Source organism: Bicyclus anynana, chromosome 27, assembly GCF_947172395.1.
Source record: "Bicyclus anynana chromosome 27, ilBicAnyn1.1, whole genome shotgun sequence".
Lineage (NCBI taxonomy): Eukaryota > Metazoa > Arthropoda > Insecta > Lepidoptera > Nymphalidae > Bicyclus > Bicyclus anynana.
In genome coordinates, this window is record NC_069109.1 from 1,250,862 (window position 1) to 1,274,396 (window position 23,535).

The following is a 23,535-nucleotide window of genomic DNA, read 5'->3' on the forward strand; positions in this document are numbered from 1 at the left end:
TTAGAAATTTTGTATTATCTCCGAAACTATTTAAGTAATTAACATACTGTAAAGGGCAAATCTTATCTCCATAATACCCTTGTGATTATTAAATAATTTATTTTAATAAGGATTAAAGTTTAGTTGTATAAATAATGACGTAAACCTAAGTATATAAAATTAATAATTTTTAAAACACAAAAGGCCTTTTTTCTTCTATATATCAGCTAATATATAGAAGATAGATATATGGTGTCGCGGACTTTTTTGTAGAACTTTTAAAGATACATAAAGTCTCCATATATTAATTTCAATTTTACACAATAGTTAAGGCAGCGCATGCGAATAAGTCTGTATAAGAGGATTTTCAGTCCGACCTGTATGACAAAAACTGTGATAACTCGGCTAATATATATGATACCAATATAAAATATAGCCTATAGCACTCCCCGATAATGTAGCATTCTACTGGTGAAAGAATTTTTAAAATCGGACCAGTAGTTCCGAAGATTACCCCATTTAAAAAATGTGACAAACTTACAAACTTTACCTCTTTATAATATTAGTATAGATAGTATAGACTACGTATGTATATCTTTTACAAAATTAAGTTAACACAAAACACTATAATTACACTTACTAAGTTTTAATTAATTTATATACACAACAATCGCAATAATACCATAAAACGAAATAATAACTAATTACACGAAATACGTATGACGAAAGTCGAAAGTCTAAACGAAACGAATAAAATAAAATTACAAATTATTTATTTGAATTTAAAGTTTAAACCTGATTACCTGAACCTGGTCCTGAACCTAAACAAAGAAAGTACGACGTATCTAAAATTCTAAACTATAAATTAAAACTTAAAGTATGTCTCTAATCTCTAACTCTATTTCTAAATCTAAAAAGCAAATACGTAAATAGACAGAGTCAGACAAACAGTACCTTCACTACCTAGCTGACTTTAACTACCTACGTGGTACGTGCCTAGAAGTAGAACATAATCAAATAAATCATTAACAATTAACATCGACTTGCCAAAATCTAAGTAAATTCTTTGCCACCAACACCAATGTATGAACAATCAATTTCGATCATCATGTAGTCGGCATAAATCTCCCTAGCGCCGTACAAAAATATGGTGTTTTTGCTCAACGCCATCTATTGGTAAATGGATAAAACGCCTACATAGAGTTTAGTAACCAAAAATGCTGATCCCTATAAAATACGTAGAAACCTATAGAGGAAGGTTCAACTTAATTTGGCGGTTGGCGCTTAAACATAAGCGGCATTCCGCCTTTTAGAAATTTTGTATTATCTCCGAAACTATTTAACTAATTAACATACTATAAAGGGCAAATCTTATCTCCATAACATCCTTGTGATTATTAAATAATTTATTTTGATAAGGATTTAAGTTAAGTAGCATAAATAATGACGCAAACCTAAGTATATAAAATTAATAATTTTTAAAACACAAAAGGTACTATATCTGCTAATGTATAGAAGATAGGTATATGGTGTCGCGGACTTTTTTGTAGAACTTTTAAAGATACATAAAGCCTCCATACATTAATTTCAATTTTACACAATGGTTAAGGCAGCGCATGCGAATAAGTCTGCCTAAGAGGATTTTCGGTCCGACCTGTATGACAAAAACTGTGATAACTCGGCTAATATATATGATACCAATATAAAATATAGCCTATAGCACTCCCCGATAATGTAGCATTCTACTGGTGAAAGAATTTTTAAAATCGGACCAGTAGTTCCGAAGATTACCCCATTTAAAAAATGTGACAAACTTACAAACTTACAAACTTACAAACTTTACCTCTTTATAATATTAGTATAGAAGTATAGATTATACTAAGTACAGACAGAGGATGCCTTTGAAGGGACATACTGGACCCGATCAGCAATGGAAAGGACACAATGGAAGAGGAAGGGGGAGGCCTTTGCCCAGCAGTGGGATGAAATTTAACTGTAATAAATTTAACTGTAATTTAGATTGTAAAGGCTTAAATAAATAAACAGACAGAGGAACTTTGTAATTTAAGTAGGTATCTTTAAGTAGCTTGTAAGCTCTGTTAGTATTAGTTTGTAATTTCTTCTTGTTTTTAATTTTTTTTTCAGCCGAATAAAGAATTTTATTATTATTATTATTATTTGATAACCTTCTCCGTTTTAGAAGTCAGTAAAAAAAATATCATTACGTAAGATTTGTTCCATTTATTTCTGTCGACAGTTTTATAAGTAAAGAGATCTAATCAAAATCTTGTTACCAACATTATCTCACCTTGGTCTAAGATAATGAAAAGATTAGGCTATATGTAAATGATGGTTGTAATATTTGAGTATTTAACTGTCGCGTGGTTAGCCTATATGGCTTCAGTTCCAGTAGTTCTGAGTAGTCCAAGGTTCGAGACCTTTGTCGGGCTATGAAATACTGACAATTTCTTCCAAGAAATTTTAATAAAATTTTCAATTATTATCTATTTGTATGCATTTTTTGTGGGTTCGAATCCGGTCCGGGGCATGCACCTCCAACTTTTCAGTTGTGTGCATATTAAGAATTTAAATATCACGTGTCTCAAACGGTGAAGGAAAACATCGTGAGGAAACCTGCATACCAGAGAATTTTCTTAATTCTCTGCGTCTGTGAAGTCTGCCAATCCGCATTGGGCCAGCGTGGTGGACTATTGGCCTAACCCCTCTCATTTGAGAGGGACTCAAGCTCAGCAGTGAGCCGAATATGGGTTGATAATGATGATGCATTGTTTACTATCAAGTTAATTTTACGTGAGTATCTTCATCTCTATGAGACTATCAACTTTTTTTATTACGAAAATTCTTTATTCTGGTAGCCAACTGAGTTACCAGGAAATAAAAATGTCAGAGCGTCGGAACGAGATTTACCACGCAATTTGTAGGACATTGTGGCTGTTAATTTGTATAATTATTATAGCAAAAAAACAACTTTTTTTATACTTTACAAGTTAGCCGTTGACTACTATCTTACCTGATGGTAAGTGATGATGCAGTCATTCCATCTTAGACTGCATCATCACTTAGCATCAGGTGAGATTGCAGTCAAGGGCTAACTTGTAAAGAATTAAAAAAAAATATGTCCCTTGTGAACTCACATACACACACATGCTGTTTTCTATACCTGTAATATGACGCGGGCTGGTTTGAACGCTATCTCCACACCGCCATCGACGTTCTGGTTCGATTCCCAGTTGAGGACATTGTTCACATCCTTCTCCAGCACCTGGAAGTTATCGCAGTTCCTCACGCACGACTCCAGGAGTACCCTGATGCTGAAGGGTAGACGCTCTGAAATATACAAGTTCTTCATCATCATCATTAGCAACCCATATTCGGCTCACTGTTAAACACGAGTCTCCTTTCAGAATGTGAGGGGTTAGGCCAATAGTCCACCACGCTGGCCCAATGCGGATTGGCAGACTTCACACACACAGGGAATTAACAAAATCCTCTGGTATGCAGGTTTCCTCACGATGTTTTCCTTCACCGTTTGAGATACGTGATATTTCTTAAAATGCACACAACTGAAAAGTTGTAGATGTATGCCCCGGACCGGATTCGAATCTATACCCTCCAAATCAAAAGCAGAGGTGGTTACATAAGAACCAATCTCCGAACTGAATAAACACAAAAGTATTCATAAAATCTGTCAAACCGTTTCTGAGAATTTTGGCTGGTAAGAGTCGTCGCTAGTTATCATCTTACCGCCAAAGACGTACAAAGCGATGTAGCGTTCCGGTACGATGTCGTGTAGAAACCGAAAGGGGTGTGGATTTTCATGTTAATAATTTAGATCAAGTAAGATTGTAGTAACAACTTGTAGAGAATAGAAATCAGAGGACTAATGACAACTAACATTGTGACACGGGCATAGCTGGGCATTAACTCGTTAATCCGTTAATCGTTAATTAACGAAGTTAACATTTTGATTAACTTTTAAGTTAACTTTTAAAAATGTTAACGGAACTTTTAAAAATGTAAATGTTGAAGTCCGTTAATCGTTAATCCAGTGCCTACTATTTACCGCGCGGCATCGCGGCTCGGCGCGAAAAACTTTTGATTTGATTCATTTATATTTTAAATATTAAACACTATACATAAACGATTTCTATTTTTGAAAGGTTATTTATTTATATTTCCAAAACAATCAACAAATTAGTATAATTATCTTAAAATTATAGATATCAATCATCAAAAAATAAATTATGGCACTTTTCCCCATCCCATCAATGCTCATCCTCATTTTTCCAATGGCGATCTCACGCAACGATTTACACAGTCATATTAACGGATTAACGATTAACGTTAACTTGCGTTAATTTTTCCGAAATGTAACGATTTAACGTTTAACGAAGCTAACTTTTTTTGTAGCGGATTAACGATTAACGAAGTTAACTATTTGATTAACGGTGCCCAGCTATGGACACGGGCATCTCCTTATTCTGGTTCCAGGAAATGAAAATTTCTGAGCGTCGCAACGAGATAATGTACCACGCAATTTGTAGGACATTGTGACTGTTAAATTGTAAATTAATTAATCAACAGTGAAAAAAACATCTGGTTAACAGAATCAAGGATTTTCGCAAATAAAAAAGTTGATTCTCAGCGAAGCTTGGTTAGCTAACTTTATATATATTAAGACACGAGATAAATTAAAAAAATAATAGTAAATCTTACCATATTTATCACCAAGTAAACCAATATCATAATATTTAAAGGATTTCCCATTGATGCTCAGGGTCTTCAGTAGTTTGTCATACGGATTGCTGGATGCTGGAACAAATGGAATTTGTCATGAGACGAATATCTTAGCATTCCATGGATTCATTGTACGGGTGCCGGGTCCATCGCGTGGTAGAGATTTTTTGTGTCGTAGACCCCTTGCCATATTTTTCCGTGTTATTTGATATTGATTTTCTGTATCCTACCACTTACACAATTCTATAAATATATATAATATTTTTTTTACTTCATAGTTACTTTTAAAATAATGTCGTCGTCATCAACCCATATTCGGCTCACTGCTGAGCTCGAGTCTCCTCTCAGAATGAGAGGGGTAGGTCCAATAGTCCACCACGCTGGCCCAATGCGGATTGGCAGACTTCACACATGCACAGAATTAAAGATAATTCTCTGGTATGGGGGTTTCCTCACGATGTTTTCCTTCACCGATTGAGACACGTGATATTTAATTTCTTAAAATGCACACAACTGAAAAGTTGGAGGTGCATGCCCTGGACCGGATTCGAACCCACACCCTCCAGAATTGGAGGCAGACGTCATATCCACTGGGCTATCACGGCTTGGCTGTAAAATAATGTATATGTTTTGATATTATAAGATAATATGATGTAAAAAATAGGTGCTATCAGTGTATGTGTTATGATCCACTATCGTGGATTGGACCCCCAAATTTTTTTTCGCTGACATAGACCCCTTGCAGTCTGTCATAGACTCTTAGGGGTTGATATAGACCACTTTGGGAATCACTGCTTTAGATGGTCTCATAAACAAGATTGACAAACAAACTTTCCAACTCTGAATGATGCAAGTGATGCATTTTTATGAAATATAGTCAACATAAAACCTTACATGCCTTACTGCTATAACTGTAACTTGTAATACTGAGGAATTTTATATTAATAAAATATTTCCTGTTAGTAAATGTCTTTATTAAACCAACAGATTTTATTGTTCTAATCAAATAACATGTCCATTTTGGCATATTTGTTCAAAAATATTACCATAGAGAAATAGATTACTAAATACTATTGTCATTAAGTATGACAGTTAAAATTAACAAAACCATAAAGTTAAGGAAAATGTATTTTTTAATGTGCATTGTTGTGCTGTTAAAAGTAACTAACATTTTTACATCACTATGAGGTGGCCTGATTCAATAAAAAATAGTTTGAGGTTGTTTTTACATTGCAAACTTAGGTAGTAGAATAATTAATTCCTTCATTTATTATATTTTTCTAGTCAGAATACAATCACAGATTAATCAATAATAATGGATGGAGCATACAGAACACAACAATGTTGTAGCCTCTCCAAATACAAAATTCAATACATTCTTGAGTCAGTATGACACAAATGGTTGCTTCAGTAATTTTCAATATTATTCAAAAAAAATGGAGTCATATGTTTTTAAATGTTTTAAAAACTGTTCTCAAGAAGTAAATAAATAAGACATAAGCTATTATAACATAAGATAATTTTTTTATTGATTATTATATTAATTTTAATTAAATTAGTGTTAAATTTACAAATACAAATTATGAAAAAGTTTGTATAGACAGATGTCAAGGACACTCCTGAAGTTTGTTTTTATAGGTTCCACCGGCTTCACCCCACTGCTTGTAGAGACTCATTCTGTTCATTCTTTATTCTGTGTATGCATAGCATACATTTTGTCTTTATTACTCTTGGATTTGTATTTGAGGAAGATGACCATAGTCAATGTAAAAGAAGTACACAACCATCACTCTTGAAATTCCCTTCCCTCACTCTCATAGGTCAATGGGAAGAGTGTGTGTCATGTGAGTGAGTGGAAGAGTGAGTGTTGCACCCAGTTACACTGATGATTTCAAGACACACTTAGGCTATCTTGACACCACTAGTTCCCAACTTCAGACATAAAGAGAGTAATCTATAGAAATAGTACAAATAAAATTGCTTTTTCTTATCTAGGACACAATGTGCATCATATTAGAGCGCCTATAGACATACAATTTAGTTGGACAATTTTTAATTATGCCTTATTGAAAAGGAACTGGGATTCTGAAAAAATCAGTGTCCAATTTATTAGTTGGACAATTTACATATAAGTTTACTCTGCGATTGAGTCAGCCAACATGCATTGGATGTCTGGGGTAGCTCTTAAACAAGTTATTCACCAAGCCAAAGATGATAACTATAACACAAAAATTATTAAAAGTATTCATAAACTATAGAATAATATTCAATGAATTTTAAATAACAGGAAATGACTATGAAAAAAACCCAATAAGTGTTGTTCAATCTAAAGTGTTAATAACCTTGAAAGTACTTTTTGGTGTCAATTACTTAACGTTTTCAATATCAAACACATAAATAAGATCAAAGGTTAGGAGTACATACATGTTTATTAAACAGTCTCTACAGTAATCAACATTTGAATGTTAAGTTTTCTGTTATATGTTCTAAAGATAAATAGTCTTCAAAAACATCATATAATTCTGATAAGATTATCAAGAAAATATTTTAGAGGATTATTACTTAAAAACAACCTTTTCGTGTTCGAAATTTGAAAATAGAAAAAAAAATAGTAAATACGCACCTGCCATGGTGTTCGGCTGCGAAGTCACGTAGTCCTAGCTAAATTATTATATTAAAATAGGTAATGTTGTAGTTTGTAAGACACAGTGAATTTGAATTTATAATATTAAATTATGAACTTGGAACTTGGTAAAAGGTTAGCGTTTTTCCAAGAAATCAGCTGATAGACACGCTCAAACACGGCTAAAAAAAAAAGACTTGCTGTGATTTCTTAATTTTCCTACAAAATTACAAATCTCTTGGATCTTAGTTTCCCACAGATGGCCACCACAAACGGCTAAAAAGATAATGGCCAGTGGCTACAGATGATCAGTGATCAGTGGTCACAAAACAGACTAAAGTAGGGATATATAATGCACTGACAGTGGTCGTCAAAGAGTAGAAGTAAGTATGTGGTCGTAGTTCGTAATCTCTGTAGTCGAAATGACATGTCTATTGTCAAATCACAAACACAAAAGTCATGTCCACAGATCATTCACAGATAAATAGATTATAGTTCGGACTTCTTTGTTAGTTTATTCGAGTACGAACAATTTTTGGACCTACCGCCCAAAAATAGTTCGTACTCGATTATTATCTTAGTTCGATCAGTCGGTACTCTATAGTGATCTGTGGTCGGTACAGAGTAAAGATCGATGAGCAAACCCATGACGAGTCAATCCACACGTTTTTTTGTGATGGTTTGTACCTTAGATACATAGATAATAGGTTTGTACTTTGTTGAGGTAGTGGCTCTGTACCTCAGACCAATTATTGTATAGGACCTGCCTCGCTAGACATTACTTTTCTGTCAAAATATATGATCAACGATCTAATGCGAGTATAAAAACTGTCCCTATAGAATCGATCTTTAATAGTTGTAATCGTGTTCGTCGGTTAAAAAGCTCCGTAAAAATACCTTTTTGTAAAAAAAGGGCAAAAACCGTACTTTAGTATAAAATATATACCAAATCTAAGCTCGTTTTCTTCAGAAAATGACAGACAATTTTGTTTGTGACTGTGAGTGCGATACAGGTCCTTCTATAATTGGTCTGAGCTCTGTACCTGTAATGGTCTAAGATCCAAACATCCACACAAACTTTCGCGTTTATATGTATACTAGCGGACGCCCGCGACATTGTCCGCGTGAAACTCGATGTAAACTTTCAACTACCTCTACCCTACCCCTACCCTACCCCTAACCTACCCCTACCCTACCCCTACCCCTACCCTACCCTACCCTACCCTACCCGTAAAAAAAAGTAAAAAGTATCCTATGTCCTTCTCCTGGCTCTAAACTACCTCCCTGCCAATTTTCAGCTAAATCGGTTTAGCCGTTCTTGAGTTATAAGTGGAGTAACTAACACGACTTTCTTTTATCTATATAGATTTTAGGATATCTATTAATCTGTCAAATTCTGTCAAAATCTGTAAAATCTTAGGCATATTTATTTAATCTTTATCAGTGTTGACCTTGCCTTGACTAAAAAGCTTTATTTTTGACATTAAATTGTCATTGTCATTTGTCACTGTTAGTCTGTGCTGTGCTGTGTTATTTGTGGGAAATTTCTAGTCTATCAGGGTTCCCAACTTAGGGGTTTTCCCCCCAGATTTAGGGAATAAATAAGTGAGATGGGATTTATTTAGGGGTCTGAAATTTCTAGGGGTATTTTCAGGGATTTTTTTTGACTCTTTAATATGTATTTTTAAATTGATAATATCAATGTTTCTTTCTTGATCTTGCGACTTATAATGAAATATAATACGTAATTCTACAACCACTCTAGCGACTGGCGGCAATTTTATCCAATAAAAAAAATGTCAACAAGTATGATTTCAAAAAATCCGAATCTTCAGATGAAGACGTAATATTTTAAAATTAAATAAAGATTTTTGAAACATATTAGAGCATATTATATCTAAATCATTATAAAGGAGATCATTCACGCTCCATACATTTTTGGGCTCTTTTTGAAAGTGCCGGCCAACGAAAAAAAATGGCACGACTCGTCAGAATTAGCTATTTGGAGCAATAGCTAATATGCCATAAAAGTTGTCAGGTGGCTCCGAACCAAGTTATACAGGTTCGACGAATCGTTATTTCCATACATTTTGTCAATTTTCAAAAGTGCCCGCTACGAAAAAAAACTGATACGTATCGTTAGAACTGTCCATTTGGAACAATAATTAGTATGGCACAAATGTTGTAAGATTGCTCTGAATCAAGTTATACAGGTTCAATGACTCGTCACTTTTATACATATTTTTTGAGTTTTGTAAGTGACCACCTACAATATAAATAATACGTATTGTTGTATCTAGCATTTGCAGCAATAGTTACTATGGCATTAACATTTTAGTATAGCTCTGTGTCCAGTTATGCAGTTTCGATGATTCGTCAAATCCATATGTTTTATTGATTTTCAAAGTGCCGTTTTAAAAAAAACTTATCACTGCACTTATCGTCAGAACTGCCTATTTGGAGTAATATTTAGTATGTCACGAATGCTGTAGGTTTGGTCTGAACCAAGCTAGAAAGGTTCGATGTCTCGTCACTTATATATCAATAAAATTATTGAGTTTTGTTAGTGCCCACCGACAATATTAATGATACGTATCGTTTAAACTGGTCATTTGTGGCAATAGTTAGTATGACACGAATGTTGTAGGATTGCTCCAAACCAAGTTATACAGGTTAAATTGCATGTCATCTCCATACATTTTATTGATTTTAAAAGGTGCCTGCCAATAAAAATTCTTACAGGTATCATTTTAACTGATCATTTAGACATACTTTGTCAGTTAGTATGGCAGACACGTTGTATAAATGCTCTGATCTAATTTATACAGGTCTGACTATTTGTAATATCCATACATTTCCTTGATTTTTAAGTGCCAACCATAAAAATGGTACGTATCATTAGAACAGGCTGTAATAGGAACGGAGAGTAATAGTTAGTAAAGTACAAACGTTGTAGGCCTGCTTTGAGCTATGTTATACAAGTTCAATGATTCTTAATTTCTATGCATTTTATCGATTTAAGCAATACAGTTAGTTGGTAGGTATGACAGAAACATTGTATGATTGCTCTGATCCAAGTTATTTGCGTTCGATGACTCGTTACTTATGTTTTTGTTGATATCTTAATGTAATGAGGAACATTAAATCGGTAATAATGATGAATACTCAACTAATAATATGAAATAAATGTCATCATGGTGTAAGAGCTGTGTCATCATTATTTGTTATGTTCTTCCTTCTGGACCGTTTCTGCACTTGGCCATGTGATTGGCCGTTGTGCGTGTATTTGTTATGTTATTCAAGCTTGTAAACCAAAATTACCATTACTTGAAGAACTTCATAAAACGTTTTTATTTCTCTCAATGCAATACAATAACACGATTTTTAGTTACATTTGCACCATAATGTTGAATTTGTGCAAATGCTTAGAATCATTATTTCTATATTTTATTATTGCTTTTATGTTTTCAAACTTTTTCGGAAATCAATGAATGAAAGTTATATAACTTGTTTCAGAACTAGAATTTTTCTGAAACGTGTGCAACGTGTTACTAACTATTGCTCCTAATTACTTTTAACGTTAGGTACCATATTTTAGGTGAACGGTACTATAAAAAATCAGTAAAAGTTATACTGTTTAGATGATTCGTCAAATCCATGTAGATTTGACGAATCATCTAAACAGTATAACTTGATTCGGATCTATACTACAACGTTTATGCCAAGTAACTATTATTGAAAATGCCTAGTTATAACGATAAATAGCATTTACTTTGTTACTTACAAAACTCCATCAAATACATTAAAGTGGCGAGACATCGAACCTGTATATCTTGGTTCAGAACAATCTTGCAACATTTGTGTTACACTAACTATTACTCCAAATGGGCAGTTTTAACCATAAGTATCATACTTTTGTTAAACGGTACTTTAAAAAATCAATAAATTAAATATATTGGACGAATCATCGAAACTGTATAACTCGACACAAAGCTATACTACAATGTTTATGCCATAGTAACTATTGCTGCAAATGGCTAGTTATAACGATACGTATGATTTATTTTGTTTGCGGGCACTTACAAAACTCAGTAAAATGTATAGAAGTGACGAGTTATCGAACCTGTATAACTTGGTTCAGTGCAGTCCTACAACATTTGAGCCGTAGTAACTATTGCTCCAAATGGATATTTCCAACGATACGTACCAGTTTTTTTTCTTAGCGGGCACTTTTGAAAATTGACAAAATGTATGGAAATAACGAATCGTCGAACCTGTATAACTTGGTTCAGAGTCCTCCTACAACTTTCATGCCATATTAACTATTACTCCAAATGACTAGTTCTAACAATTCATGCCATTTTTTTTCGTTGGCCGGCACTTTCAAAAAGGGCCCAAAATGAATGATCTCCTTTATATTTTTTAGGGGGACAACTTCAATTAGGACAACTCATTAAGGCGATTTTTTCATTGACACAAACTTTAGGGATAAATATTTTTGGGAGTTGGTAACACTGTAGTCTATAGTGATCTGTGGTGGGAAAGCCGAAAATTAAAAAAGCCGTTATTGTTGTCTTAATTTTCAAAACATTGAAAAACAATCATATTACATTACTAAACAATCTTATTATATTTTGTCAACATGTCTATCGATTTAAATTCACTATCCAAAGCATTAAACGAACCAAACCGAACTGTGAGTGGCGTCGACTTCTCAGGAAAATCTCTGAAACTGGATACTGAAAAAGATGGTTAGTTTGTTAATTAGCTTTTCTAAAAAGCTTTTCTACTGTTTTGTGGTATGTGTTTAAATGTGTTTAAATGGTATGATCTGTGTTTGTTGTAGTGTTGAATTAGTGTTTTGTAATATAAAAACGTTATAGTAAACATAACCTATGACGGTGTGTTATTTAGCTTCTATAGAGTCATTTAATAGATTTTAATACTGTTAATTGAATGTAAACGGTGCGTTTTATTTTGCTGTGTTTAAATAATGTTTAATAATACAGAAATATTTTATTAAACATAACATAAACTGAAGTTTTTTGTTGCTTAGACACAGGTTAGTATTGTTAACAGTATGTAACCCATTGGGTACAGTGGTTAGACTAAGTGTCTTTGAATCTCGCGGTTCTGGGTTCGAATCCTAGGTTGGATCATGGAGTACCTGTACTAAAGCTATACTCTATGAGTAAGTACTGTTTACCATCAAACAAATTAGAAATGAAGGTAGAAAGCATGTTGTTTTAACTTATTTATTGTTTATTCATAAAATTTTCAATTTTATTTCTTTTTTAAATCTATACAAATATTATAAAGCTCAAGAGTTTGTTTTTTTGTTTGTTTGTTTGATTGAACGCGCTAATCTCAGGAACTACTGGTCCGATTTGAAAAATACTTTCAGTGATAGATAGCCCATTTGTCGAGGAAGGCTATAGGCCATATTATATTTAAAAAAAAAATAGCATCTGCTAGTATTATATAAAAATCAATGCCACTTTTGTTGTAATTTTATTACTCAAGAACGGTCTCACCTATCCAAACCAAATGTTTAGGCTTCTTTCGGACTACCTAGTAGATGGTTTATGTGAATGCCATACATGGTCAAGCGGTTCTGTATTTATCAAATTTTTTGTAACAAATGAATTCAATAAATGGCAGATCATTTTGTAATGTTACTGTCAAATTGAATCCTTGCTTGTCTCAAGCCACCAGAGAGTTGGAGGAAGAGAATTGCAGGAAGATCCTGCAACTCTCTTGATGTCTTCGGTTCACCTAGTGAGGGGTACACTAACACTGTGCTTTCTGGTGCGGGGTCACCATTCCAGCACCTTGGGACTTGAAAATTGTCGCTGAAGTTGGAACCAAAGGTGTAATATTAATAGGAAGTTCTGTCTTAACAGAAGCTGGAGTCGAAGCTCCGTAACATCCCCGCTTACAACATATTTTTAATTTAGCTTTTCTGTTTCAGCACAACCAATAATAGACGCTATAAATGCATGTCCCGACCTTCAGTACCTCACGCTAACTGGCAACACGCTGGGTGTGGCGGCAGCGCAGGCAATATCTAGAGCTCTCGCCCGCCACCCCGAGCTGAAGACTGCGAGCTTCTCTGACATGTTCACTGGGAGAATGAAGACTGAAATACCTCCAGCACTGGTAACGTTTAACATCATCATTTTAATGGCTTCCTTAGAGCAATGGCATGCACATAGGATTTATAAGACACAGATGCTGGGTTTGATTCCCGGCTGATCCAATTGAGTTGATTAATTGGTCCAGGTCTGGCTGGTTAGGAGTAGGATGAAAATCCCTTGTACCGGAACGCTAAATTGTTTGGCAGTACGTCTTCGTCGGTAGGGTGGTAACTAGCCACGGCCGAAACCTTCCACCAGTCAGACGTGGACCAATTTAGAAAATCTCAATTGGGCCTGCCGGGGACCGAACCCAGGACCTCCTTCTTGCAAGTCCACAGCATATACCAAACGGAAGCTGTCTAATTTAAAAACATTTGCAGAGTGCCCTCGGAGATGGCATGATAGAAGCGGGCGCACGGCTCAAAGTGCTGGACCTCAGTGACAATGCGTTCGGACCCATCGGAGTGGAGGGACTGGCCAAGCTGTTGCAGAGTGATGTCTGCTCACAGTTGCAAGTAAGTACCATTATCATAGCAACTAAGTGCCATTATCATGACAAGTATGTACCGTTTTAATGGCAACTAAGTACCATTATCATGGCAACTAAGTACCATTATCATGGCAACTAAGTACCACTATCATGGCAACTAAGTACCATTATCATTGCAAGTATGTACCATTATCATGGCAACTAAGTACCATTATCATGGCAAGTATGTACCATTATCATGGCAACTAAGTACCATTATCATGGCAACTAAGTTCCATTATCATGGCAACTAAGTACCATTATCATGGCAACTAAGTACCACTATCATGGCAAATAAGTACCATTATCATTGCAAGTATGTACCATTATCATGGCAACTAAGTACCATTATCATGGCAAGTATGTACCATTATCATGGCAACTAATGCCATTATCATGGCAACTAAGTACCACTATTATGGCAAGTACATAAGTACCATTATCATGGCAAGTATGTATCATTATAATGGTAATGATTTAGCATTCCGGTACGATGCCATGTAGAAACCGGAAGAGGTGTGGATTTTATCCTCCTCCTAACAAGTCAGCCCGCTTCTATCTTAGACTGCATCATCACTTACCACCAGGTGAGATTGCAGTCAAGGGCTAACTTGTAAATAATAAAAAAAACAAACAATCGAGTATTTCCGCTTTTTGTATTTCTCTCATTTATTTATTTCTTCTTTTTTTTAAATTTTTAACAATATAAGTAAAAAATACAAAACATTAGCACCCTCCCGCTGCGGGACATTTGAGTGTCCAAGCAACCGGTGTTCAGGGCTCCAGAGTGAGGAACCTCCTCACAATACGCGCCGTCTCAAGAATCACTGCCTTTTGTATCCGACTCTTGATCCAACAGTTAAGCGAAAGCTTCTTATGGTGTTGGTCGAAGCTTTTCGCTATAAGACCATTGACTGAAACAACTATCGGAACAATAATAGTTGACTCAAGCTTTATTTATTATAGACAATAATTAAAATCATTACATATTTTTGTACTTTTACTATGTGAATTCTGTTGACAACAAATATTTTTATCTTCATCCTTTAATTTCTGTTTTTGTTTACATTTTGTTTCTAATTATTGTCTTTAAGTTAAACGTAGTGTTTTTATGTATTATGTGTAGTTTTAATTGTAAAAGTATGTAGATTTCTCTTGCTAATTTTTAATTATTTCTTTAAGTTCATCATCATCATCATCATCATATCAGCCAATGGACGTCCACTGCAGGACATAGGCCTTTTGTAAGGACTTCCAAACATCACGATACTGAGCCACCTGCATCCAGCGAATCCCTGCGACTCGCTTGATGTCGTCAGTCCACCTGGTGGATTTAAGTTCATAGTAGATTAGTATTATAGTATTATATAGTAGTAGATTTAATTACAGAATTACAGTATTGTCAACGGCGAAGGGTGCACAGAAAAACTTCAACAAGTTATGTCTGCACCTTTTAATTTTTATCATGTAATTATTATATATAATGGAATAAATAAATAAAAAAAAATTCCAGGAGCTCCACTTGAATAACAACGGCCTGGGCATCACCGGAGGCAAGCTGCTGGCTAAAGCACTGTCAGCCCGTCCCCGTCACCTCAGGGTGTTCGTGGCTGGACGGAACCGCTTGGAGAACGATGGAGCCAAGGCATTGGCCAATGTGTTCCAGGTATATACGAATGGAGAAAAGCAAATATACTTTATACACAAAGGACATACAGTAAAATCATAATTAACAATGTTAGACAAAAAATCAATAACAAAGTAAATTAGCCAGCATGACCCTCAATGGAAGGTCAGCTGCACATGCCATAAAGTACTCTCAAGCAATTTGCTTATAGCTGATGCAGCTGATTGCACGATAGAAATTAAATAAACTGAAAATAAAAAAAAAAAAAAAACACAATGTTAGACCATTAAAAAGAATGGACCTGTTTCGCACCCAAATTCACCAACAAAAGTCTGTTGTTTTTTGAGGGGGACGAGGTAAACTCACACAATGAAAACATTTAACACCATTAAGTATATTCTGTGTCCATACACTACACACAACTATATAATTGACTCGCAATACACACGCATAATTTTACGCAGACTAACCAACACATCGCTTAGACTATCCACAGAATATATACATAGAATGTTCCATTTTTTGCTGTTCCGTCAAAAGAATCTATTCTTTTTAGAAATCGTTTTTATAACAAAATTTGATAAAATTATAGTAGAAATACTTACTAAATGAAACGTTACTCCATCTTTTACTAAACTACAAGTTTTTGGCCGTTTTTTATACCATTCAACTACACAAACCGGCATTTTTAGGGAGCTCTTTACACGACGAAAACGATTACAACAATGAAACATCGATTCTGTAGCAATCTTTGACAGAGGGGTAACGGTTTACGAGACAGGTCCTTTCTTTTTAATGGTCTAAGATTCCTGGTAACGCTGTTGATTTTTCTTAAAAATAAATAAAAGAAATAAAAAGAAATAAAAGAAATTCTGTTTAAAAGAAATGCCTTTTGTATGGCAATTCAAATATATAATAAAGTTCCAAGTTCGATCACAGAATTGACTTTTCCTGCATTTAAACGTAAATTACACGAGTGGTTATTTTTGATTGTTTTTACTCTACGAAAGATTTTTTTAATTTTAGCTGAATTACTGATAAATCAAATTACATATGTTCTTCAATGTATTATCGATCATTTTGAGATTTATTTTATATTTTCCTCAGTCGCTATTTTCATTCTTTATATCTAATTTTTGGATTAAATATTTTTTCTTGTGAATAATTTCTAATTAATAATATAAGTACTATTGTAAAATATTGCTAAAAATTTGCACGCTGACTTACTCGGTAAATTGTGTTGGAAATCATACCATTATCGTAAGATCTATTTGTAACCCACAATTTGGTAAATAAATTATTATTATTTTTATTATTATTATAATAAATATATTGTCCCCAACAGTCGATGGGGTCTTTGGAGGAGGTCTCAATGCCTCAGAACGGTATCTACCACGTGGGCATCACGGCACTGTCGGAGGCCTTCAAAAGCAACCCGGGCCTTAAATGCCTCAACCTCAACGACAACACCGTCGGGCCCAAGGGAGCTGCCGCCATCGCCGCCGCTCTGCCGAGGTAATATACAGGGTGCTCGGGAGTTATCACAATTGCCAAGTGTTTCAGCGTTCTGGTACGATGTTGTGTAGTAACCGAAAGGAGTTTGGATTTCATCCTACTCTTAACAAAGTAATATACAGGGTGCTGGGGAGTTATCACCCTATAGCGATTTAGCGATGCGATGTCGTGTAGAAACCGAAAGGGGTGTGGATTTCATCCTACTCTTAACAAAGTAATATACAGGGTGCTCGGGAGTTATCACCCTATAGCGATTTAGCGATGCGATATCGTGTAGAAACCGAAAGGGGTGTAGATTTCATCCTACGCTTAACAAGTTAGAGAGTCGCCGTCGCTCTGCCGAGGTAATATACAGGATGCTCGGGAGTTACCACAATTGCCAAGCGATTTAGTGTTCCGGTACGATGTTGTGTAGTAACCGAAAGGAGTGTGGATTTCATCCTACTCTTAACAAGGTAATATACAGGGTGCTCGGGAGTTATCACCCTATAGCGATTTAGCGATGCGATGTCGTGTAGTAACCGAAAGGGGTGTGGATTTCATCCTACTCTTAACAAGGTAATATACAGGGTGCTCGGGAGTTATCACCCTATAGCGATTTAGCGATGCGATGTCGTGTAGAAACCGAAAGGGGTGTAGATTTCATCCTACGCTTAACAAGTTAGAGAGTCGCCGTCGTTCTGCCGAGGTAATATACAGGGTGCTCGACAGTTTCCACAATTGCCAAGCGACTTACGCTCCGGTACGATGTTGTGTAGAAGTATGTACGAACTTTTTTAATGTGCCCTATATTATGAAATAATCTCGCTGGACTTAATGGACTTGCCAATGCACAACTTTAAGCAATGTGTTAAAAAACATTTACTTAGTCGAGGGTACTACACTATTGATGAGTTCCTTAACGACAAAGGTGCTTGGAGGCCATTGGATCAGCTTCCACCTTCACACAGGAAATAAAACTATAAGAAATTGTAATTTAATTGTTATCAAATGTAAATTGTAATACTGTATGACTTTTTCAAAAGAGCAACTGTTGAGTTTCTTGCCGGTATCTTCTCAGCAGAACCTGCCTTCCGAACCGGTGGTAGAATCTTTACAAATAGTCAACTGACGTGTCAAAAGTGCTTGTAAACTGAGCCTACTTGAAATAAATGAATTTTGAATTTTGAATCTTAATATGTTTTTGCTATTTTCCACAAAAATCATGCCCAAGAATAATTTGTCAGATTAATGGCAAAACAAATTAACACATTGTTCATTTCTTATGATATAAATCTACAATATTCCATTTTTGTCGCCGCCGCTCTGCCGAGGTAATATACAGGGTGCTCGGGAGTTATCACCCTATGGTGATGATGATGCAATCTGAGATGGAAGCGGGCTAACTTTTTGGCAGACATGCAGAGAATTGAGAAAATTCTCTGGTATGCAAGTTTCCTCGCGATGTTTTCCTTCACCGTTTGAGACACGTGATAATTAATTTCTCAAAATGCACACAACTGAAAAGTTTGAGGTTGCCCCGGACTGGACCCGAACTCACATCCTCCAGAATCGCAGGCAGAGGTCATATTCACTGGGCTATCACGACTGACTATAATAGTAAAACATTTAATTTTGTTTCAGATTAAAAAACCTGAAGTCCATAAACTTCGGGGACTGTCTGTTAAAAAGCTCAGGCGCCAAAGCATTGGCCAAGTGTTTGAGAGACTCTGCGTTGTTGGAGGTGAGAGATAATTCCTGGGTACACTTCTGGGTTACATTTAGGACTCCCTCTATTTAGTTCACATTCAAGGACATGTCCCAAAATGGGCCTTTATTATTTATAATTTACAAGCAGTCCGATAATATTTTTAAACGGATATATTTTTACGGAATAAACAAATCGACGAATTTAGTTTAATTCTTTCGAAATAATATTCATTATCTCCCAAGAAATGAAACACTAATATGGGTAATAATGGCGGATTGATGACGTTTTCAACGCAGTAGTCGATTTGACGTTTGCTGTCAATTGTCATGTCATAGTTGCTTTAAGGGCGCCATCTTGATATGACTCAAAAACTTGGGTTTAATTTTTTTTTTTTTTTTTATTTAGTTACATTTATTCACTTTAATAAATTTTAATAAGATCCTTGTATTTTTTAAATTTTAATGATACGGGGTACAAGAATGGACCTGAAATGGACCATCTCCATTTCTACATGATTGTGCGTTCTTTTATTATAAGAGGTCTGTTTTTTTTTCTTTACAAGTTTGTTCTTGATTACAATCTCACCTGATGGTAAGTGATGATGCAATCTAAGACGGAAGCGGACTAACTTGTTAGGAGGACGATGAAAATCCACACTGCCTTTCGGTTTCTACACGACATCGTACCGGAACGCTAAATCGCTTGGCGGTACGTTTTTGTCGGTAGGGTGGTAACTAGCCACGGCCAAAGCCTCCCACCAGCCAGACCTGGACCAATTAAGAAAACCTCAATCGGACCAGCCGGAGATCGAACCTCCGTGTTGCAAAGGTCAACGGGTTGTATATGAAAATGTTTTTCTCTTCCAGTCATGTGACCTCAGCCACAACGAAATAGGGAGGGAGGCTTGCATGGAGGTTGTCGACGCGCTGACCTCTCTACCGGACAGCGGCGACAGACTAACGAGGGTTGTACTGGCAGGTGAGTAATTTACTATTTAACATCCGTTGTTAGAAATATATACCCTCATTTTTTTTCAGAGCTATTTCAAAATCCCGAACTACAAGTTATATCATACAATGCACCTAGATGGCGCAGCTCACGGTGCCAGTCAAAAATGCTGCACATTACCAATGCTCGTTGGTACATCAAAAATGATCGCCTGCATCGTGAACTAAAAATTAAAACTATAAACACAGAAGTTGCACATTCAATGAAAACATACCAAAAACGTATTCGTAAACATCCAAATCAACTTCCAAATCAACTTGCAAGGAACCTGATGATGAAGAAACCTGGTACAACTTTCAAAAGGCTCAAGAGACCGAGCACCACAAGATGTCATGAAATAGGCACTACAGTATTATATTTGGGCAAATCACTAGATTTCGCACCAAACACGCCTTAATTCAAATACTTAAAATCCCGCTGAGTGTCTCAAGACAGATTGCAGGAATAATGAGAGACTAAATAATAAAAAAAAAAAAATTTTAAAGCGACTAGCGACTCCGTTCGCTTGAAATTATGTTCATCACAATTTTATCTTATTTACTAGCTGACGCCCTTAGGAATACGGGGATATTATACTCGTATAGCCTTCCTCGATCGAAGCAGCGATGGGAAGACATCGCTCAAGCGGTGGGGAGAAATTGGATTGACCAAGCCAAGGACAGGGAAAGGTGGAAAAGGTTGGGGGAGGCCTATACCCAAAATGGGGTCCATATCCCAAATAATTTAGATTTAAGTTAAACAGTAACATTAACTAATACTAGATAACTGAGGATTTTGCAATAAAAAGGCTTTATTATTATTATTATAGCCTTCCTCGATAAATGGGCTATCTAACTCTGAAAGCATTTTTCAAATCGGACCAGTAGTTCCTGAGATTAGTGCGTTCAAACAAACTCTTCGCTGCGGCACTGATTTTTCTGTACTTTCCTCAGGTGCGTTACGAGGTTTATTGACCTCGTACTAAAACTTTTTATTGCGGTACGAGGTCCATCGACCCCGTATCTCTTGAAACAGCTAGACGTACGAGGTCAATTGACCTCGTACCGCAGCGAACGTGTTAACTTTGTTACAGGGAATAGTTTGGGAGGTGCAGAGAACAAAAAGACGATGAAAAACAAACTCGGCGCGTCCGCTGAGCTGAGTGACGGAGAGGGGAGCGAAGATGAGTGTGAGTTTTTTTTTTTTATTCTTTATAAGTTAGCCCTTGACTACAATCTCATCTGATGGTAAGTGATGATGCAGTCTAAGATGGAAGCGGGCTAACTTGTTAGGAGGACTATGAAAATCCACACCTATGGAGTGATATGAGTTAACTACCCTGTTAGAATGGTTGGACTCAGGGATCTTGTGATGAAATGTTGTCTAAGAAAGAAAGAAAAAAGAAAGAAAGAAATACACTTAAAGAAAAACTTAAAAAGTGATTTGCTTATATTAAGTGATTAAAGTGATTTGAGTAATTTGCTGATACTTCAAAAAAATAGTTGTAATTATATTTCTTTTAAACTTAATGTCATTTAATTTTAACTTATATAATTTTAATTTTATTAATTAAACATTTGTGTAGCTATTAATGGTGAAACATTGTTACCTAATTCATTAGAACATATTTGTATAACTAAATTTAATGTTTCTTGCAAATAAACGATTCTGATTCTCATTCTGTCTATTCACAGATGTGTCAGGGTCGGAGTCTGATGAGGAGGAGGAGGAGGAGGAGGCTCAGACAGATGAAGACAGTGCGACTGAGGATGCACAGCATCTGCACGAGGCGCTCGATATGGGGAAGGAGATCAGCCTGGATCAGAGCGGTAAGGGTTATCTATTTATTTAGGTCCACAGATTAATACGTTCGCTGCGGCGTGAATTTTCTGTACGAGGTTTTTTGACCTCGTACTAAAACGGTGTACGAGGTCAATCGACCCCGTAAATCTTGAAACCGCTGGGCGTGCGAGGTCTATTGACCTCGTACTGAAACTTTGTACGAGGTCATTCGACCCCGTAATAGAACTTTGTACGATGTCCATCGACCCCGTAACTCTTAAAGCCGCTAGATGTACGAGGTCAATTGACCTCGTATCGCATTGAAAGTGTTAAAGAATAATAGGCAGATAGAGTGCACGCAACACGACGCCGACAGTGTCGTAGCCGTTCCAAATACAAAATTCAAAAACGAATACATTCTCGGGTCAGTACGACACGAAGTGTCGCATTTTCAATATGATTTAAGGAAAATGGCGTCTTGTGTTTTTAAATATTTTAAAAACTGTTTACGAAAACTAAATATCGAATAAGATGGAGTACTTTTTATTGGGAATTATTAATTATAGTATTAATTAACGTAACTGTTGTTATTGTTAAATTTTGGAATATAAATTATGAAAAATGTTTGTATATGCGGATGTCAAGGAGACGCGTGATATTTGTTTTTTTTAATGGGTTTCACCAGCTTCACCACGCTGCTTAAGACTCATTCTGGATCATTTTTTATGCTGCGTTTCTACAATAAATGGGTGAATTTCAGGAATATTGATTTGACTATAGTTTTTAATATCTCTTCATCATTTAGCATCGCTTTACTTTAATTCTTTCGAAATTATATTCATTCTCTCCCAAGAAATGCAACAATAATATGGATAATAATGGCGGATTGATGACGTTTTCAATGCAGTAGTCGATTTGACGTTTGCTGTCAATTGTCATGTCACAGTTGCTCTATGGGCGCCATCTTGATTTGTCTCAAACTTGAGTTTTAATTTTATTTATTTCTTTTCATTTAATTAGATTCATTAAATTATTTATTTAGATTTTAATTAAACCCTTGTATTTTTTTTAATATATTAATGATACGGGGTACAAGAGTGGACCTGAAATGGATCATCTCCTTTCAGACGTATCGCTTCAGTAGCCGCAGCGTAAAGGAGGAACATATACACAAACTTTCGCCTTTATAATATTACTAGCTGACGCCGCGCGGTTTCACTCGCGTGGTTCCCGTTCCCGTAGGAATATGAGGATAATATATAGCCTATAGCCTTCCTCGATAAATGGGCTATCTAACACTGAAATATTTTTTCAAATCGGACCAGTTCCTGAGATTAGCGCGTTCAAACAAACAAACAAACTCTTCAGCTTTATAATATTAGTATAGATTGTAATTAGTAGAATGTGCAGAGGCTCACAAACTGTGCCAAATTCAGAGACAGACTTAAGGGCTTACTTGCTGGACTTTTTTGCTTTTGGATTTTGACTTTATTTTTTTTAATATATTTCTCAGGTATAGAGGAGGTGGACACAGATGTGGGCAAATTCCTGAGCAACCCCACTGTAGAGAATCTGATACAGCTCGGCTCCAATCCGGCTGACGTCATCGATTCGCATCTACAGGTTAGACCAGAGGTTCCCAAACTTTATTATCGTATAGACCACTGTCTAAATCTGTTCCGGTGGACCCTCTGTAGCTATATTAGCATTCCCCAAAATAAAATAAAATTATGTAATATCTAACTATGGAAACTTCCGTTGCGGCTTAGTTTCATACAACAAAATTATCACTTTACGACAAAAAATTGTAAACACACAACAACAACTGAAAATTGTAAACATTTATTTACAGTACAAGGGTCCAATAAATACTAACTCAGTATGAAACTAGATAAAATTACATGGACC

General features: G+C 35.7%; 2 protein-coding genes across 2 annotated transcripts in view; one reads left to right on the forward strand and one right to left on the reverse strand.

Moving 5' to 3' along the window:
- Nucleotides 1–7,641, reverse strand: part of LOC112055970 (cytoplasmic aconitate hydratase) — a 57,019-nt gene extending 49,378 nt beyond the window's left edge. The window contains exons 1-3 of the mRNA XM_052890303.1: nt 7,361–7,641; nt 4,717–4,812; nt 3,161–3,327 (exon numbers count right to left, since the gene is read on the reverse strand). Coding sequence (XP_052746263.1) covers nt 3,161–3,327; nt 4,717–4,812; nt 7,361–7,367 — 270 coding nt within the window. The 5' untranslated portion in view covers nt 7,368–7,641. The remainder of the gene's footprint in view (nt 1–3,160; nt 3,328–4,716; nt 4,813–7,360) is intronic.
- A 4,237-nt stretch (nt 7,642–11,878) lies between these two features.
- The window catches only part of LOC112045593 (ran GTPase-activating protein 1), a 14,840-nt gene continuing 3,183 nt past the window's right edge, over nt 11,879–23,535 (forward strand). Inside the window, exons 1-10 of the mRNA XM_024081847.2 lie at nt 11,879–12,111; nt 13,332–13,519; nt 13,878–14,012; nt 15,540–15,692; nt 16,999–17,168; nt 18,792–18,891; nt 19,725–19,836; nt 20,939–21,034; nt 21,540–21,674; nt 23,141–23,250. Of these exons, the coding sequence (XP_023937615.1) occupies nt 12,003–12,111; nt 13,332–13,519; nt 13,878–14,012; nt 15,540–15,692; nt 16,999–17,168; nt 18,792–18,891; nt 19,725–19,836; nt 20,939–21,034; nt 21,540–21,674; nt 23,141–23,250 (1,308 nt within the window). The 5' untranslated portion in view covers nt 11,879–12,002. The remainder of the gene's footprint in view (nt 12,112–13,331; nt 13,520–13,877; nt 14,013–15,539; nt 15,693–16,998; nt 17,169–18,791; nt 18,892–19,724; nt 19,837–20,938; nt 21,035–21,539; nt 21,675–23,140; nt 23,251–23,535) is intronic.